The 19,475-nt window shown below is 50.2% G+C and overlaps 1 protein-coding gene across 2 annotated transcripts; it reads left to right on the top strand.

Annotated features, from left to right (window-relative positions):
- The first annotated feature begins 187 nt into the window (after nucleotides 1–187).
- On the top strand, nucleotides 188–18,087 carry BRAT1 (BRCA1 associated ATM activator 1). Of its 2 annotated transcripts, none has more exons than XM_060282536.1 (14): nucleotides 188–234; nucleotides 896–1,088; nucleotides 2,564–2,718; nucleotides 3,218–3,365; nucleotides 3,502–3,874; nucleotides 5,063–5,182; nucleotides 6,201–6,292; nucleotides 7,381–7,499; nucleotides 7,943–8,129; nucleotides 10,331–10,410; nucleotides 10,741–10,843; nucleotides 11,994–12,095; nucleotides 14,480–14,661; nucleotides 16,374–18,087. In XM_060282536.1, the coding sequence occupies exons 2-14, from the start codon at nucleotides 962–964 to the stop codon at nucleotides 17,085–17,087; spliced, it is 2,502 nt and encodes an 833-aa protein (XP_060138519.1). In that variant the 5' UTR covers nucleotides 188–234; nucleotides 896–961; the 3' UTR covers nucleotides 17,088–18,087. The 2 variants fall into 2 exon arrangements, with proteins under 2 accessions (XP_060138519.1, XP_034987986.2); XM_035132095.2 differs by having other exon boundaries at nucleotides 11,997–12,095; nucleotides 16,374–18,086.
- Nucleotides 18,088–19,475: the final 1,388 nt, after the last annotated feature.

The following is a 19,475-nucleotide window of genomic DNA, read 5'->3' on the forward strand; positions in this document are numbered from 1 at the left end:
TCTTCTGACCCGACTCCGGCAGATCCCTCTGCCGCAACCCATGCCCTGTAGCCCCGCCTCGGAAAAAGACTCTCCTTACTCTCCACAGATGCTTTGGCTAGCGAGCCTGGAGAAACTCATGACAAGTGCTGGCAAAACAGGAATGCGGAAGGCTTCGCTTGCGCCTACTGAGCATGCTCACTGCCGAAGATGAACTGAGCATGCCCAGTAGCGCTTGGAAGGGAAACGGGGCAGGTAAGGTGTTTGCAATAGCAGAGCGCGGGGATCTTATTGCAACCCGATCCAACCCACGTTTGCTCGGAGAGCAAGCCCCGTTTTGTTCAGCGGGGTTTCTCTCCAGGATTGCGGCGTTTGCATGCTTGCTTGGTGAACTCTCCAGAGATTCCTACGGCTTATTCCCGATTAAAGCAGAAGTGATAGGCGCACAAATTGTTGGGGAGGCTAGTTCTGTGGAAACCTTTGGCACTTACTTCTGAGTAAACACTGATCACGCCGGCCGAGCTGTGGGTGCGGAGAGCTCCATTCCTAGGGGACCCCGAGAGGTGCACTTACTTGATAATATGCTCAAGCTGGTCTCGTTGCTGCTGCTGCTGCTGCTTCTTTACTTCTGAGTAAGCACTGCAGGTACAACACTTGAGCTGCAATGTTTGGATTACGGAGCAGGAAAGGAGGGGGGCTTAATGGAACCGTGAGGCCGCCCACCCCCTGATGTTCCCCAGTTTTAGTCAAGCCCCCCTCCGTAGCCCTCAAAAACAGTAGCTTTGGGTCCGATCCTAAGTGTGAGTGGGTGAAACCAGGTCATTTGAGTACAGTTGGGCCGTTAGATTTAGATGCAGGATCCCATGTTCCGGTTTAGTTTCCTCTTCAAAATCAACATGTTTTTCCTGTGTTGTAGGTTCTGCCTTGTTCTTACACTCTTTCATGAGGAAAAAAAAACAAAACGGAAGAACTGAGACTCACCATGGATAGAAAGTGCTCTCAACTTCTGCCTTCAGTATGTACGATTCTGGCAGATCCAAGGCACCCCCTTTCGGATGACACTTGTTTGGAAAAGTTGCTGGATTGGTTTAAGATGCTGATCAACACTGGTAAGTTCCATGGTTAGATAATAATAATAATAATAATAATAATAATAATAATAATAATATAATTTATTATTTATACATTGCCCATCTGGCTGAGTTTCCCCAGCCACTCTGGGTGGCTCCCAATTGTGTGTTAAAAACAATACAGCATTAAATATTAAAAACTTCTCTAAACAGGGCTGCCTTCAGATGTCTTTTAAAAATAGGTTAGCTGCTTATTTCCTTGACATCTGATGGGAGGGTATTCCATAGGGCTGGTGCCACTACCGAGAAGGCCCTTTGCCTGGTTCCCTGTAACCTCACTTCTCACAACTAGGGAACCACCAGAAGGCCCTTGGCGCTGGACCTCAGTGTCCGGGCTGGACGATGAGGGTGGGTGGCCATCTATCAGAGATTCTTTAGCTGTGATTCCTGCATTGCAGGGGGTTGGACTAGATGACCAGTGGGGTCCCTTCCAATTCTTCTACAGTTCTACAGTGGTACCTCTGGTTGTGGACATGATCCATTCTGGGGTGCCATCCGCACCCCGAAAAGTCCACAACCAGAGCGGCACTTCTGCGCGTGGCGAAACCCGGATGTAAACAATTCCAGGTTTGCCACGTTCTCAAGTTGAAAAGACACAACATGAAGCAGATGCAACGTGAGGTATGACTGTACTATTCATTATCTGTGCTGTGGCTGATGGAAGCTAAAGGCCAAAAACATCTGGAGGGCCACAGGATCTCTATCTGGGGCTTGTGATTTTGGTCTTAAGTGGTACAGAAATAGTTTGTTTATCTATATCCTACCTTTCTCCCTAAGGAGCTCAAGGTGGCATATGTGATTTTCTCTCCCCACCCCTTCATTTAAGCCCCACAACAACCCTGTGAGGAAGCTTAGGCTGAGAGGCAGGTCATCCAGTGAAATTCATGGCTGAGTGGGGGTTTGAACCCTGGTCTCGTCGGTCCTAATCCAACACTTACAAATATCTAACCTAGAAAAGAGACTATAAAGAGGTGATAGCTGAAGTTGAAACCGGTATTCCCCTGCCTGGTGCGATCCGCCTGCCCATGATGTTGTTGGACTCCAACTCCCATCAGTTTCCAGCCAGCATGGTAAACTGTCAGGGATGATAGGGGTTGTTGTATAAAATGTAGTGAGGGCACCAGTTTGGGGAAGCCTGTTGTAGCTGATGGAGCAAATTTGGAGCTCCAGAGAATCTGAAGCAGCTGGTTCAAATAGCAAGAAAGGAGATTTCACTTGAAATGTTAGGAAGCCCTTCCTGTGGGTATAAGGTGTGGAGGGCTGGGGGCATGCAAGATTTCTTAATAGGTTGAGTGTGTGATTCCAGGTAGGGCTGAGGAAATCCCCTGCCTTAAAATACGGAGAGTCAGTTTGGAGAAGACTAAGCAAGGCAGCTTCCTATTGAATCACTAGGACTTAATTCTGAGTAGACCGCAGAGGCTTTTCACTGTTGGCCCCTCTTTTCCCCCTCCCAGGATCCAGCCTGCTGCTGTTAGAGGAAAACCCGTGTTTGAAAGAGCTGGTCCTGGCTGTGCTCAGACAAGAGGAGCCAAATCCCACCATCCTTTCCTTCATCCTGAGGCTCACTGGGATATTTGCTGCCTCTGAAAGTAGTTTCCAACACCTGCAGGTCAGTAAAGTCTTTAGCACCAGTTTGGCTGCAGGAGTTGCTGGAAGGAGGCGTACAAGGTGCCATCTGACCGTCTTAGGAACTCCACTCCAGATTTATGTAGGGCTTACTCCTTAGCCTCTCTGCCCCAGAAGATATCCCACAAGGCAGTGGGGGGTTTGGACCCGAATTTTCCTTCCCCTGAATGGGCTCGTTCCCCAGGTGGATGAGCCCCATCTGCCCCTCGCTTCCTTCTACAGCAACTGCAGAAAATGCCTTCTTGACAGTTGGACCCACTCTTGGTCTCGTCCGCTCCATCCACCAGAGCCTGTCTTTGCATGCAGGGGAAGCCTCTAAATCGCTGGGGTCCAACCCTTAAAATATAACCACCTGAAAAGCATAAAAGAGCAGCACTAGGTTGCATGTGTTTCGGGATTCCCCCCCCCCCCCCCCAGAAATGGGCATTAGTCATAGGCCAGCGACCGTGAGAATCTCCCGCTTTCTTCTGTTCTCGCTTCAGCAGGGAGAAGTTGTATTTGGTGCCTTTGGAGAAGCAGGGCCTCTGAGCAGTGCATTGTGGGAAGACACGTCCATCCGGAGCGGCTGGGTGCAGGGCGTTTACAGTATGCTGCAGCATTACAGCGCCTTCCAGTTCTTGTGCAACTCAGGTAAGCGTTGCTTCTTCTGCCAAAATTTATAGTGCAACGTACCTGGGCCTGCCTCAAGCCGCTCCTCATCATGGACGGGGGCACTTTATTACAAAATTATTCTCCATCCTTCTCTCTCTGTCTCTCTCAACACCAGGTTCCCTAGATGTGATTTTCGCTCTCCAAGGAGACCCGAGCCTGTTTGTGGCTTCAGGAGCCAACCGCCTTCTTGCTCGCGTGCTCATCTTCTCCGTTCAGTCCGAACCGTCTCGCCTCCTCAGCTCGGTGGACAGCGATTGGCCGGCTTGCACTCGAATGATAGTTGCTCGCGTTGAGGAGTCCTTCAAATCCCACTCGGCCTCCCGGGCCAAGCATTCCTTGCAGCTGCTGACGACGTTGTTTGAGCACAACCAGGACGCCTGGACTGAACTGCTTTGGTCGCGGCTGGCGGGAACAGTGGAGTCCCTCCTGGCAGAAGAGCTGCCCCAAGTTGGGCACCAGCTGGTGGATCTGTTCCTCAGCATGGCAAGGTGGGCACCTGCACCGTGGCTTTCATTACTGTGAGGGGAGGTGAAGGATGGAGGTCTGGTTCTCCAGACATTGATGGACTCCAGCTTCCATCAGCCTCCAGCCAGAATGGCCAACAGTCAGGGAGGATGGGAGATGTAATCCAGCCAGTTCCCCATCCTTGATCTAAATCAAAGAAGTCTTCCAAGGTTAAAACCAATACTTTGCACTATGCTTAGAATAGAATTGGGAGCCATTGAGTCCAGCAGCTGCAGTCAAAAGAAGTTCCCGAGTTCGGTCTCTGACATTTCCAGGCCACTGACCAGAAACCCTGGGCAGATGCTGCTAATCGGTGGGAAACTAGAGTGGAGAACCTTTCCCAGCCCTGTGGGGCAACATTCTGGGACCAACAAGCTAGTGGTGGGCGGGGCCAGAGGCAAATGTGGGCGGGGCAGCAGGTGTCAATTTTACCTTTATAGAGTAGGCCGGTTTCTGGACACACTCACACATGGCTCTCTATCCTGCATCCCAGCAAGCAAGAGGCATCATAAGAGGTCAAGAACACATCCCACCCAGCCAGGCAAAAGTGCTCCGGGCGATGAAGTTATGAAGTTAGGGCTGGGGAGGGGCGTGTCTTGGGGAGAGGCCTTCATTTGCCACAACTCCACCTGCCCCACCTGCCCCCAGGAAGGTCACCCATCTAGGAGAAAGAAAACTCAGATTCTAAATCTCCACTACCTTGTGGGATATCTTTAGCAGAAGAAAAGACTGAGGAGTAAACGCTACACAAGTCAGGAGTGGAATCCCTAAGACTGTTGGGCAGCGCCTTGTACTTCTCCTTCCTGCAACTCCTGCAGCCAAGCTGGTGCCAAACATCTTGCTCTGCTTTCCTTTGGACCACATCAGTGAGGCTTAGCTGGGGGGTGGCTCTTGTCGCCTGGGCAGCCTAGGACCTTCAGACACACTGCCCAAGATTGTGTCCCAGGGAGGTCTCTTCATTGCTGCTAACACAGCAAAAACAGCACGGGAGGCAGAAGTTATGAGTTACTGGTTTCTGCAGCCACAGCAGGTGGTGTGATTCTCCAGCGGATTGATTTCACCCCCAGAGGCACACGCCATGGTCTCTTTAGACAGACTGCTGGCAATAAAAACAAATACTTATCTAAAGGTTATGCACGCGCACTAATGGATCTTCCTCCTCCCTCCTGTAGGTCTCCTGCATTTGGCTGCCCCGAATGCAGCCTCTGGAAGCTGGTGGCACTTGCTCTGAAGACATTGAGCCTCACTCAGTCAGGCCCTCTGGCCTTAGGACTCCTGAAACTTGAAGCCTGGTAAGGATTTGTTCCCTTCAACATTAAAGCCCAAATGGCAAAGGAGCCCCATAAGTGGGGCTGCCAAGCCATTAAGTATTTTGTTTGACCTTGTTTTCCTTTAACAGATAAAATAACAATAATAATTTATTATTTATCCCCTGCCCATCTGGCTAGGTTTCCCCAGCCACTCTGGGCGGCTCCCAACAGAAGATTAAAAACACAATAAAACATCAAACATTAAAAACTTCCCTAAACAGGGCTGCCTTCAGATGTCTTCTAAAAGTCAGATAGTTGTTTATTTCCTTGACATCTGAAGGGAGGGTGTTCCACAGGGCGGGCACCACTACCGAGAAGGCCCTCTGCCTAGTTCCCTGCAACTTGGCTTCTCGCAACGAGGGAACCGCCAGAAGGCCCTCGGCGCTGGACCTCAGCGTCTGGGCTGAATGATGGGGGTTTGATGGAGCTCATTCAGCTATACTGGGCTAAGGCTGTTTAGGGCCTTCAAGGTCAGCACCAACACTTTGAATTGTGCTCGGAAACGTACTGGGAGCCAATGTAGGTCTTTCAGGACCGGTTATGTGGTCTCGGTGGCTGCTCCCAGTCACCAGAATCCCTCCTCAAGCCGGCCTTTTCTATGAAGCCATGCTTAACCTCCTAGCTTTCACCCGCAGGTGCAACAAAGTCTAAGGCTGCAGCCCTGTGTCCCTTTCGCTGAGGAGTAAGACCCGTTGAAAGCAATGGAACGTACTTCTGACTAAAATGGCATAGGATTGTGCCCCAAGCACAGGGGAGAGCTGCCCTTTTCTTGCTGTTTTTGCCTCTCCTGCCCTCCCCCCCCTCTCTCCCCTCACAAACTGCAGTTGCAAGCAGGGCTTGATACCCAAAAGACCTGGTTGGGGAAGGCGGGACGATTGCTTTTCTGCATGCATTTGCATTAATACACGGAATAAAGCTTTAACCTACATTGAAACCATAGAGATGCTGCCTTGCTGCGGATGCAAGAGAGACCTAACCTGCTCCCTCTCCTCCTTTAAAGCCCACAGGCAATCCAGGTGCAAGGTCTTGGCCTTTTGCTGCAGCCAATGGGCTGTGTCTTGAGAGGCGCTTCTCCATCCTTAGAATTCCCAGGTGCGTTGCTGAGTTGGGATGCGGCCTCAGAGCTCAGTGCTACCAGCCACAGTGGCTTGGCTCTGCCTCCACGTTAGGAGGCAGCAACTGCTTCTGTAAGGGGAAAAAGTACAGAGAACCTCCCCCTTGCATCAGAAGTAGCTCCTCCCCAAGCAGTGACGGAAGCGAGGGCTCGGAGGAGGCTAGTCAGGAAGTGGAGAGAGAGGGCCAGGGCTCCAGCAGCACGAGAGAGCCCCGGCTACACAGGAGGGAGGAAAGAGAGGGGGAGAAGGGAGAAAATGAAAGCATGGAGCGTAGACCCTTTCCTTCGGTTCCGGAATTACGCAGGAGAAAGAAAGGGAGGAGATTCACTGTCCCGAGACTCCTATGTTGGAGAAGATCACGTGGGGGGGGGCAGTGCCAGATTCTGCATCGGAATGAGCAGACATGTTTTACACACCTGTCTCACTGTAAATAGACTGCACTAATAAAAACTGTTTAAAGACAAGCATGAGGAGCGTCGTTACTCTAGAGTAGTCACAATAACCCCTGACAGCTTCTGAATACCAATTGCTGGAAGCCACAGGAGGGGAGAGGGCTCGCTCTTGTGCTCTGGGGCTTCCCTTGGGGGCACCTGCTTGGCCACTGTGGGAACAGGATGCTGCATTAGGGGGGCCATACGCTAGGCCCGATTCAGCAGGCTCTTCCTAGCTTCTCATGTGCACATAACAATTGAGCGGGATGGGTGGGTTAAGAGAGCGAAGTACAGTTAACAGGCCCTGAAATACTTCGCCTGGGCCCAGATCCAAAGAACAACAGTCCTTGCTGGAACATCCCAGGTGGATTCTGCCCACTTCTGTTTGGGAGGGCACTGGACAAAAATCAACTTTCTTTCCCCTCTGCATACACTTAGCCGTCCTGGTACCCTACAAGTGCTTTAAACTACAACTCCCATCAGCCCCAGCCAGGCTGCTCTGGCTGAAGCTGTTAGGAGTTGTAGTCCAGAGTATCGGGTGGGCACCAGGTTGGGGAAGGCTGCTTTTACTAGCCATTTCAGAGAAGCCTTTTGCTCTATTGGTGTCCTCCGGCTTCCCTTTCTCCACTTCCAGGTTTGCCGCCCGGCCCGGCCACTCAATCTGCCTCTGTGGAGTCTCTTCTGTCCTCCAGGGCCTCGTGTGTCAGTTTCCTGTGCCAGACTCTGGCTCATCTGGAGGAGGTCCAGTATGTGGTAAGATCTAGAGAAGCAAAGACCCAACCTCCTTTGGCTCCTCCTTCTCCCTGAGCTTTTTATAGGGAAAAGGTCATTAGAATAACTTTTTTAAGAACTGGTGCCTGTTCTTAATTACTTTCCTCTTTCCTCCTCTTCTCTCTTTCCTTTTGTGCTGCATCTTTTACATTACGAGACGTGTGGTCAGGGACTCTCTTGTTATTAATATTGGTAAGCCACGCTGGGAGCCTTTCCTGCTGAAGAGTGGAGGAAAAATACAGCTCACCAGGCTTTAAATGTACTATCCTTGTACAGTCTCGAGCTGAAACTCTTGAGATGCTGAACTCTGGCTTCCTTACCAAATTTTGCCCCTGTGCAGTGGGGCCGAAGCATACCCAGAAGCCTGTGTATAAGACACCTCTAGAAAATGGGCTGAGATTGCATTTACCCCTTTTCTTCGCCAGGCCTCTTTGGCAGTGGAGTTTCCCCATAAGCCTTTGCTCCAGTCCGTGGTGACTTTGCTGCAGTTCTGCGTTGGCCTCGCCATTCCAGTCTCCTCTCTGGCAGCTAAAATCGGCAACATCCTGGTCGGCAGCTTCCGAGTTCAGCGGGCAGCCCTGGGCCTCCTCGGAGCTCTGTCTCGGTGGGCAAGTAAGTAGTGCCCCCCTCCCTTGCTATCTCGGTGTTCCCTGTCGATTCCAGGGTGACCACAGCCCTGCAAGAAACCTCCTGGGAGGCAAGGGAAGAACAAGGATTCCCTTGACGGTCCTTTCCAGCTTTTCACAGGATTGTGGAGTCAGAAGGGTCCCCATGAGTCATCTAGTCCAACCCCCTGCAAGGCAGGAACCTCAACGAAAGCCTTCCTGGCTTATTGGCCATCCTACCTCCGCTTTAAAAAACCTCCAAGGAAGCAGAGCCCACTGTGGGATGTGATACATAAGTAGCAGTCAAATACAACAGTCCTTGTTTTCCTAGAGTGGACATGCAAAGGGGTGTTTGGTCCAGCCAGTCAAAAACTTCCTGTTTCCTCCTGCACTGGGACATACTTTCTCTTGCATATGACGAGAGGTGGGCATGACCTTACCTGTCCAGGTAACAAGAGCACAAGGCACACAGCCCTCCTCCTTCTCCATCTTCCTTTCGTCCTGCAGTCACTCCAATTAACCCCCCCATGTGGGGTAGATCCACATGTCTTTGTAACTAAGTCTGCCCTCTGGGATCCAACTGTGAACAGAATATGCATAGCTTCCAAGTCTCCCGTTTTCCCCGGGAAAACCCCTTTTTTACTTACCTTTTCCCGGTGGTTCCCCGTATCACTTCGTCTCCCGTTTTTCTCCATTATTTTCTCCTGCCGGCGGCCATTTTTTTCTTTCCGATTTGCCCTTCTATGGGCACCAAAAATGGCCGCCGCCAGCTTCAAAAGTCGCATCTACGCATGTCCGGAAGTGCATAGACGTGACTTCCGGTGTTGGCGGCGGCCATTTTGGTGCCCATAGATGGGTGAAGCGACACCGGAAGTTACATCGACGCAACTTCCGGTGTAAAATGGCTGCCGGTCCCGGATTCTGCAGTCCGGAACTTGGAAGGTAAGAATATGAGTACAGTGGAACCTCGGTTTATGAACACCTCCGTTTACGAATTTTCGGTTTACGAACGCCGCGGACCCATCTGGAACGGATTAATCCACTTTCCATTACTTTCAATGGGAAAGTTCGCTTCAGTTTATGAACGCTTCAGTTTATGAACAGACTTCCGGAACCAATTGTGTTCATAAACAAAGGTACCACTGTAAACTACTTTTAATACTTAACGCAAGACTGTGGCGTGTTCATTCTTTTAAGAAGGAAATAAGGGATCTTACCAGGAATCTATATTGAGAAGCTGAAACGTGCTTGCAACCAGCTACCCACTGTGCGTTCAAAGGGTTATGTTAAAACTTTGCTAAGTTATAGAACTTGCTAGCACAAGTTAGGAAGGATATTAATAAACAATATATCCTCTCCTGCCTCCCTGAACATTCCCACACCCACCACCTCCAGAGAGGTGTCTACTGTCAAACAGCTTTTACTGTCAGGAAAGTTCTTCCTAATACTGTATTTAGCTGAATCTCCCTTTCTTGTAACTTGAAGCTATTGGTTTGGGTGCTTGCCTGTGGAGCAGCAGAAAACAAGCTGGCTGCCTCTTCCATGCAGCAAACACAACAGGTTGCAAAATTAGTTGCATTTTTTAATGGCTGGGGGCAATTCTAGGACCCCCCCCCGTTTGAACTACCCTTCCCTTTAAAATAAACACACATATTCATATTCCAGTGTACCTGAAGGAGCGTCTCCACCCCCATCATTCTGGCCAGACACTGAGGTCCACTGCTGAGGGTCTTCTGGTGGTTCCCTCGCTGTGAGAAGCTAAGTTACAGGGAACCAGGCAGAGGGCCTTCTCGGTAGTGGCACCCGCCCTGTGGAATGCCCTCCCACCAGATGTCAAAGAGAAAAACAACTACCAGACTTTTAGAAGACATCTGAAGGCAGCCCTGTTTAGGGAAGCTTTTAATGTTTAATAGATTATTGTATTTTAATATCCTTCTGGAAGCCGCCCAGAGTGGCGGGGGAAACCCAGCCAGATGGGTGGGGTATAAATAATATATTATTATTATTATTATTATTATTATTTATTCTTATTATTTATTGTAACTGCCACAGTGAGTTCTGAAGTTCCGTTCAGTTCCTGATTATATATTTTTTCCTTAGTGTTGTATTCCACCCTGGGATCTTTTGTTAAAGGGCAGTGTATAAATTGCAAAGTAAATAAATAAGTAAATAAAATGACTCCTAACTGTCCTTCTTGGTGTGTTTTAGCTTCCGTTTCTGATGAAGTCATGGAACAAATCTTTGACATCCTCCTTGTATACCTGAAGAGTCCAGATAGCAGCCCCACTGTAAGTATGGATTCTTGAGTCAGAAGCAGGAGCTCAAGGTGGGGAATGTTTTTCTCTCCCTCCTTGGTTAATCCCCACAGCAACCCTGTGACGGAGGCTAGATTGAGAGGCAGCGACTGGGCCCCCCAAGGCCAACCAGGGAGCTTCATGACGGCCGAGCAGGGGATTTGAGCCCTGGGCTCCCAGGTAGCAGCCAGGTCCTCCAACCGCTCCATCACATTGGTTCTTGGTTGCAAAAGGAGTGATTTGGGGATAGCCAGAGTAAAAGCACCAGGATGTTGGTCATCCTGGGGAGTTTCATTCACGGGATCCCCCTCTTGTCTTTTTCAGGTTTTGAAGAAGGCATTCCAAGCAACACTGAAGTGGTTTCCAAGCACCTCGGAAGCCTCTGACTCTGCCAGTGACTTCCAGCAGCACAAACAATTTCTCAGAGGTAAATTTGCAAGCCTGTTTCTGGCATAAGTAGCAGTGCGGCCAGTTGAGCTGGGCATCTAGTGAATCTTGAGTGCTGGAAGTACAGATAAAAGAAACTACTTCTTTGCCCAGCACGAAGTTATACTACGGAACTCCCTCCCACAGGAACCAGCGATGGTCACCAACCCCAGGTGGCTTTAAAAGAAGAGTAGACAAATTCGTGGAGGGAGAGACGGCTCTGGGCTGCCTCCCCAGTCAAAGGCAGCAAGGCTTCTGAATCCCAGTCGGTGGAAATTGCAGGAGGGGAAAGGGCTTTTGTGCTCAAGTCCTACTTGCTGGTTTCCCACATGTGTCTGGTTGGCCACCATGAGAGCAGGGTGCTGGACTAGACGGGCCACGGGCCTGATCCTGCAGAGCTCTTATTAGATTCTTATTTCTAGCAGGGGTGGGGAACCTCACACTCGGAGCCTGAACCTGCTGTAAAAAAGGCCTTTCACTTGTCTTCACCCCCAGATGTAGATTGGGTTGTATCTTACAGTACTGTCCTACTCAGAAGTGACCCCCAGGTAACAGAAGTCACTGGGTTAAAGCTGACCGAAAGTCCAGAGGTAGCATTATAATCAATTTATAATGGGGCGGAAGGTATATAGGCTAGGAAGGACTTGCTCACGAATTTATTGACAGCTGCACGAGTTATTATAGCTAGGAAGTGGAAGGGGCAAGCAGAATATAAAGTGGAAGAATGGTATGAAGAGGTGTGAGATATAGCTATTAATGATAATTTAACATGTGCCATTAAGGTAAGATGTGGAATATGCAGGAGAAATGATTTTGAGGAGATATGGAGGGTGTTTATAGAATTTGTACTGTTAAAAGCGGAAAGGGGGTCAAACCATTGCAAGAGGTGTTGAAATTGTGGGAGGCTGGGTAGTTACAATGGAATGATCTCGGTGGTGGGGTGCACATTTTTATTCTTATTTATTTATGATTATAACTTTGTCAAAATAAAATTTAAAATTAAAATTAAAAAGGGAGGGGGGTAGAAGTGACCCCCATTAATTCCAATAGGACTTTACTCGCAATGTGTAAAGCGTGGCAGACTTGACGTTGTTTAATAAGCAGGAACAGTTCTGTCTGTGACCCTCCCTCTGTCTCCTGCCCCCTTGGAGCAGACATGCTGCCCGTCTTGCAGAAGCGCATGCACAGCCCCAGCTGGGAAGTGCGTGACTCTGCCCTGGAGCATCTCACGCAAGCGATGAAGCGCCTGAGAGGTAAGTGCAGGGAAGGCAGATCCCGTGGGCAGGGAGCACAGCCGGGTGACGGAGGAGCAGTCCGTCCATCTTAGAAGCACAGAATTGGTGGCAGGGGAGCCTGAGCATCCTCCGGTCCAACCCCCTGCGATGCAGGAATCTCAGGGAAAGCATCCGGGACCAACGGCCACCCAGCCTCTCCTTAGAAACATCCAAGAAAGGAGAGTCCACAACCGTCAATGGCTGTGGTGAGCTGAAACAGGAGACAGGGCCGTCTTTACCAGGGGGTGCAAGGGGTGCGGGGCACCCGGGTACCGAATTCTGGGGGACGCCTGCTGTTGAAGCCGCCTAAGCCAGGGGTCAGCAAACTTTTTCAGCAGGGGGCTGTCCTTCAGACCTTGTGGGGGGTCGGACTACATTTTTGGGGGGAAAATGAATGAATTCCTATGCCCCACAAATAACCCAGAGATGCATTTTAAATAAAAGGACACATCCTACTCATGTAAAAACACCAGGCAGGCCCCACAAATAACCCAGAGGTGCATTTTAAATAAAAGGACACATTCTATTCATGTAAAAACATGCTGATTCCTGGACCGTCCGCAGGCCGGATTTAGAAGGCGATTGGGCCGCATTCGGCCCCCGGGCCTTAGTTTGGGGTCCACTGGCCTAAGCTCTTAATTATCTACCTGTTACGAAATAATAAATAATTTTGATCAAGCTAGAAAAACAAAATACTGTACATATATACCTAGGTATTACCGAAATGCATACCTACTGTTTCACTAAAGGACTTTCAACTTTGTACCAAGGACGCGGCATACCAGCAGCGGCGCTTGTCATTCACAATGGCACCATGCACACGAAATTAACTAAATTTGGGGACGCTGGGCGGATCTTTGCACCCTGGCGGCACATAGGCTAAAGACGGCCCTGGCAGGAGAGGAGGACTGCTGGCCCAACCTGGTCTGCCAGGCCTTTGCTTGTGACTCGCCGGGACATTTTGGGCTAGCCATACTCAGCAGCTCTACACTTTGTGTCATGTGTGGTGGGTGGGGACGATGGGAGTTGTAGTCCAAAACAGCTGGAAAGCTTGGTTAATCCTTGCTTTCACTGCAGTTTTAGAACGGTGGGGTGTTCCCCCCCCCCAAGAAAAAAGCTCTGGGAAGATTGTTTTCGTGGCTCCCTGTATTATAAAAAGTATTTCAGGGACCATGTTGCTATCTGCTAAGATAAGGCTTTCAGTTTCATGTGTTTGTGTGTGCTGCTACGAAAATGGTGTTTTAGTGAAGCTGTGTTTTTAATTTCTTTTAACCAGTACATCACCCAGACAACGTCACTTATTGGGTGAATGATAAACGGAGTCAGTAAATAAAATGCATGCATTGATTGGGGGTGGAGGAGGAGGGATAGGGGGAAAGTGGGGGCTTTCCCACTACATGAGCTTCTGGTTGGGGGCTTTTTCTGCCCATGAGCTCCCGGTTGGCTCACACTTCCTTGCCAGGAATGTCTCAGCAAAAAGAATTCCAGGCTGCACCCCTGCCTTTGGGCTTTGCAGTGACAACATAAGGGGAGTCCGGCTGCTGGATCAGGCAAAAGGCCCACTGAGTCCAGTATCGTGTTCTCGCAGTCGTGTCAGCTCGTAAGCCAGGCATGAGTAAAATCACCCTCTCCCTGCTTGTGATTCTCAGCAACTGGCAATCAGAGTTGTACAAATAATAATAATAATAATTTATGATTTTTACCCTGCACATCAGGCCAGGTTCCCCCATCCACTCTGGGCGGCTTCCAACAAAATATTTAAATACAGAAATCAAACATTAAAAGCTTCCCTAAACAGGGCTGCCTTGAGATGCCTTCTAAAGGTCTGGTAATTGTTGTTCTCTTTGACCTCTGGTGGGAGGGCATTCCACAGGGTGGGTGCCACTGCCGAGAAGGCCCTCCGCCTGGTTCCCTGTAACTTGGCTTTTCGTAGCGAGGGAACCGCCAAAAGACCCTCGGCGCTGGACCTCAGTGTCCAGGCAGAACGATGGGGGTGGAGACGCTCCTTCACGTATACTGGACCATCTACAGTTTTATTCCCCCGTGATGTTGTCACCCTGTTTAAAAGCCATTCTGGTTGGTGACTTTAAATGCAAACCAGAAGCAACTGCAACAAAACGTTGCAGGATGGAACGCTTTCCTGTTCAGGATTCCAGGCATCAGTACATCTGATGGAGGAAATGATGACCTCTGTGCACTGCGGAGGTCGGTCTGGAGACTGTGAGCCTTCCTAGGCAAGCTCTTGGCAAGATCTGTCCAGGGCAAGGCATTTGCTTTAATGGTAGGGACAGAGGGCTGATGGGATCAGGCAGCGTGCATTGGCACTGTTTATTTTTTCCCTTTTTGTTTTCATCTCTACATAGGGCAGGAGTGGTTCTGGCAAGAGCTGCTCTCTTCGGAAGTGCTGTCGCTGGCAGAGGGCCTTCTGGCCGACCCAGAGAGCTACGTGCGTGCCAGTGCGGTGGAAGCCTTGGGGCAGTTTTCCTTGCTTGCTAGCGCTGACTCGAAGAAGCCCGGCTCAGAGAACAATGGGAGCAACAAAGAGGTACAGTCCGCTTTGCTGAGCATGTTTTTGTCTCCTCCCTTGTGCCCTGGCTACATTCAGACCGGAATACCACAGCTCTGTTTACAAGGGAGGGCCGCTTTGGGTGGGTTTCCCCTGAAAGCGCAGCCTAGAAACACAGTCACACCTTGGAAGTCAAATGGAATCCATCCCGGACGTCTGGCTTCCAAAACGTTCGAAAACCAAAGCGCCTGCTTCTGATTGGCGGCAGGAAGCTCTTGCAGCCAATCGGAAGCCCCATCGGACGTTCAGCTTCCGAAAGAACATTAGAAAACCGGAACAGTCACTTCCAGGTTTCGATCCTTCGGGAGCCAAAATGTTTGAGAACCAGGCTGTTCCATTTCCAAGGTACAGTGGTACCTCGCTAGACGAACGCCTCGCGGCACGGAAAAGTCGCAAGACGAAAACGTTTTGCAATTTTTTGGCAGACTCGCAAGACAAAGTTTTCTATGGATGAAGCAGGGCAGGGGCGCCGCGAGGAGGAGAAAGTCAGACCAAGCCTCCTCCGGGGAGCCCGCCCACCTCGCGCTTCCACTGCCGCCATCGCCCGGCTTCCGCAGGGACATGGTGATTGGCGGCGGCGCACCGAAATGGCTGCTGGCGGCCGAGCAGCAGCCGGATCCCGCCTCACTCTCACCTTAAGCCGCCTGCGCGTGAACGGGCTGTCTGTCTGGTTGGGCGCAAGGGTCCGGCTGCTGGGGAAGGAGGGAGGGAGCCTCTCCCTGGCTCTCCTCCTGCTTCCCCCTCTCCAGAGCCTTAAAACTTCCGGAGCAGCCGTGGCGCTTGGGGGCAATGTGGCTGCTCCTGGGCGCGGCAGGTGAGCCGGGGTTTGTGAGCGCTGGATTGCGCCTTAAGCTGCTTTGCTATGGCACCATTTCATTGAAAGGAGAGCTCTCTTTTTTTGCCCATAGGAACGCATTAATTAAATTTCAATGCATTCCTATGGGAAACCGCGCTCCGCAAGATGAAATTTCCGCAATACGAAATGACTCGTGGAACCAATTAATTTCGTCTTGCAAGGTACCACTGTATGACTGTACTATGAAGCAATAGATAGGATATTGAAACCAAACCAGGCTGCTAGGAGGTCGGTAGGCGTGCAACGATCGAAGCTCATCACACCAATCTTACACCAACTGCAATGGTTCTTGAGTTTCTGGGCTCAGTCCAAAGTACTTTTAGAGTCATAGAATCTTAGAGCTGGAAGGGACCCCCAAGGGTCATCTAGCCTAACCCCTCTGCAGTGCAGGAATCTCAACTTAAAGCATCCCTGCCAGATGTATGAAACCTTGGAGGGCACAGAGCTCCTGTTCAGCGTTCCATGGCCTTTGTCAGAACACTCCATTTTCTCTTCCCTCTGGTTTTGTATTCACGCCCCCTCCCCCAAAAAATCAGCCAACATGAAATAGCCACTGAGCATGCTCAGTCCTCACTGAGCTGTTTGGCCCCCACCCCCCTCTTTAGGGTTCCACACAGCCTGCAAATACTTCTTTGTAATTCTGCAGACCTTGTTCAAAGGGGGCTGGGGGTGGTTTTGGCTGTATAGGGAGAATGGGTTTGCTTTGGTAGGGGAAGAATGCACACCATGTTTCCCTGGTGCCGCAGGAGTTAACACAATGTGGATTCCTCCCCCCACCTAGCATAGCTTGCAAACAGGGTTCAGATCCCCCCATCTCTTCTCCTTGTCCTTCAAGGCCAGCATTGGGGCTCGCTTGCTGGAAATCCTGTCTGCTGACTCCGAAGGCTTCCCCCGCAGAGCTGTGATCCGCGTCTTCGTTGACTGGCTGCGGGACGGCCACCCGGAAGTCCTGGCTGACCCTGAGCAGTTTGTTTCCAGAGCGATCCAAGCCGTGGACAGAGACTTAGACTGGGAAGTCAAGGTCGGCGGCTTGGAACTGGCCAAGGTTTTTGCTGCCCAAATGTCTGGCCGGTTTGGGCTTGTCAACTGCCCGTATGCCGCTGACTCATCACCTGCCAGCCAGCCTGCCCGTCGCCTCGAATTGCTGGAGGCGTTTTGCCGAGTGAAGCTCTTTGAGTTCCTCTTTGGAGCCCTGCATGACTGCGACAGGCCAGTGGCGCTGAAAGCCTGCGAGATCCTTTTAGCCGTGAAATCCAAGATTTGCAAAGACAGTTGCCTGGAGGAGAGGCGCTTGGAACGGGGCAGCACATCTCAGCAGAGGGAGGAAACACAGAGGGAAGAATTGATCCTTCCTGTTGGAGAGTCGGCTAAAAGGATTTCCCAGGATCCAGAGTGCCTGATCCTTTACTTAGAGACGACGGACCTGGAGGGTTTGCAGAGATCTTTAGACAAGAGCAGCGATCACCTGGAAAAGAGCCCCCAGTCGCTCTTGCAGGATATTCTCTCCGCCGCAGGGAATACAGAAGAGAATGAAGCAGATTGCTACTGACAGCTTTCCAAAAACGGAATTGATCCTTGGGGAGGGGCTAGACTCTGCCTACCCTCCCGTGACCCCAAGAACTTAAAAGGACACTTTGCAAAAAAAAAGCCCTCCTGCTCAGATGGGCACTGTCATGTAGGGATTAGTATGAAACCCACAACTGTGATGCAAATCTGAGGGGGGGGGGAATAAAAGCAGGGCTAAAACTCACACAAGAAAAGCAAGAGATGGCCAAGCCAGGAACAACTGACGAAATGATGACAAGCACATCATTGTTGATTTGTAGAACATCACCAAAGTCAGGTGAGGAAGTTGTGGCCCTCCAGATGTTGCTGGACTGCAACTCCCATCATCCCTCACCACTGGCCATGCTGGCTGCATCTTATGGGAGCAGGGAGTCCAGCTTTTTTGGGGGGGGGCACTGGCTCCTCACCCCTGGTTTAAAATGCAAAACTCAGTCAAACCCTATGTGAAAAGGTGGATCCGCCTTAAAATAAGGAAACTGTGTCGCATTTAAAACCAGCACCACACAATTAATAAGGTCTTCAGGAGCCCATACTGCCGAAAGCTTGCAATTTCTAATGGACAAACTTTTCCACGCAAATACTGTGAAGTTTCAGGGTGGATCTGCAAACGGCATGACTGGATTTTGTACTTGTGCGCAGTGAGAGTTCCTGGCGTCTCCTTTCGATGCACACACAGCCATGCAAAGTTCAAATCTAGAGGCACTGCGTGTAACTTTCAGACTTAAGGCACAATTCCACACGGGTTTCCCAGTGTTCTCTTTGGCTGAGCAGCTTTGTACCTTTGTAACTCAGTCCTCCCTTTTGAAAGCATCACAGCCAGGTTGGTCCAATTGAGTTTTAGGCTCGTTACTTGCTGGCTGTTGCCTTTGCAGAGCAAGGGAACAGGTTGGTGAGGAAGGATTTGTTTTTATTACCGATTAAAGTTTGTTTGTCTTTTTAAAACAAGTTTTTGTCAAGCTCAGACTGGACGGCTTGTCTATGCATGTTCCAAACCTAGCTTTCTGCGGCTAGGATAGTAAGTTATTTCAAGAAGAGCTTTTGGGGAGGGCCAGCAGATGTCAATCCTTGGCATCTCCAGGTAGGGCTTCTGACAACCTTGGATAGCATCTGCCATTAAGTGTAGACAGTCAGCTGGATCGATCAATGGTCCCCCTTGCTATAAGCTTCTTAAATTGCTAAGATGCGGGTGCATTTTGAGTTTGGCGCATGGGCGTAACCGGGGGGGCAGCTGCCCCACCTAAATCAAGTAAATCAGTAAAAATACTTAAATTAGCAGGTTCTTGCCACCTAACATGAACCCTGCCCCCGACCCCCCCCCCCCAAATATATGGCCTATACCCACGGCCAACTTACCAAGAGTTTTGGGGGGTTTGAAGGATGCTAAGCCTGCAACCTTAAACACGCTTACTAGGGATCAGGTTCCATTGCACTCAGTGGGGCTTGCTCCTGAGTAAACATGTTTATGATTGCACTGGAAGAGCAGAAGCCACATCTTGATCCTGCAAGGAGCACGAGTCGCCAGTTAGTTTCTTTTGCAGAATCAAATGTGGGAGGGTGGCGATGCTTTTCCAAAGTTCCGTTGGATTTCAGTGAGGGGTGCCTAGGGAAATGCCTCCAGCCGGGTCTGTCATATCTCAATTAGCTTGCGAACACGTGAATGGCCTCGGTCCAGTATACCTGAAGGAACGTCTCCACCCCCATTGTTCAGCCCGGACACTGAGGTCCAGCGCTGAGGGCCTTCTGGTGGTTCCCTCACTGCGAGAAGTGAAGTTACAGCAAACCAGGCAGAGGGCCTTCTTGGTAGTGGCGCCCGCCCTGTGGAATACAGATGTCAAGGAAATAAACAACTATCTGACTTTTAGAAGACATCTGAAGGCAGCCCTGTTTAGGGAAGTTTTTAATCTGTGATATTTTAATGTATTTTGGTATTTGTTGGAAGCCGCCCAGAGTGGCCGGGGAAACCCAGCCAGATGGGCAGGGTATAAAATAATAATAATAATAATAATAATAATAATAATAATAATAATAATAGATCCCTTCTGCCAACCTTCTCCAACCTGGGAAATACGTTGGGGGGAGTTCAAAGCATCTAGAGGCCACTAGGATGGAGGAATATTGCCTTACACCATCCATGTAGCCCAGTATTGCAGCCAGCAACAGCTGTCCTAAAGGGTTATACCTCTTCAGTGGTTTAAGAACATAAGGGGAGCCTGCAGCTCAGTCAGGCCAATGGCCCATCTAGTCCAGCATCCTGTTCTCACAGAGGCCAACCAGATGCCTGTGGGAGACCTGCAAGCATGACCTGAGCACAAGAGCAACAGTCTCCTCCTGTGGCTTCCAGTGCCTGACCTTCAGAAGCATTGCTTCCTTC

Source organism: Zootoca vivipara, chromosome 14 (assembly GCF_963506605.1).
Source record: "Zootoca vivipara chromosome 14, rZooViv1.1, whole genome shotgun sequence".
Lineage (NCBI taxonomy): Eukaryota > Metazoa > Chordata > Lepidosauria > Squamata > Lacertidae > Zootoca > Zootoca vivipara.

What these genes read in the sequence shown, in the direction of transcription:
- BRAT1 (XM_060282536.1), top strand. Translation starts at nt 962, where the DNA reads ATGGATAGAAAGTGCTCTCAACTTCTGCCTTCAGTATGTACGATTCTG. An exon ending in TAAGATGCTGATCAACACTG is followed by an intron (nt 1,089 to 2,563) that starts GTAAGTTCCATG and finishes TCCCCCTCCCAG; the next exon opens with GATCCAGCCTGCTGCTGTTA. An exon ending in GTAGTTTCCAACACCTGCAG is followed by an intron (nt 2,719 to 3,217) that starts GTCAGTAAAGTC and finishes TTCTCGCTTCAG; the next exon opens with CAGGGAGAAGTTGTATTTGG.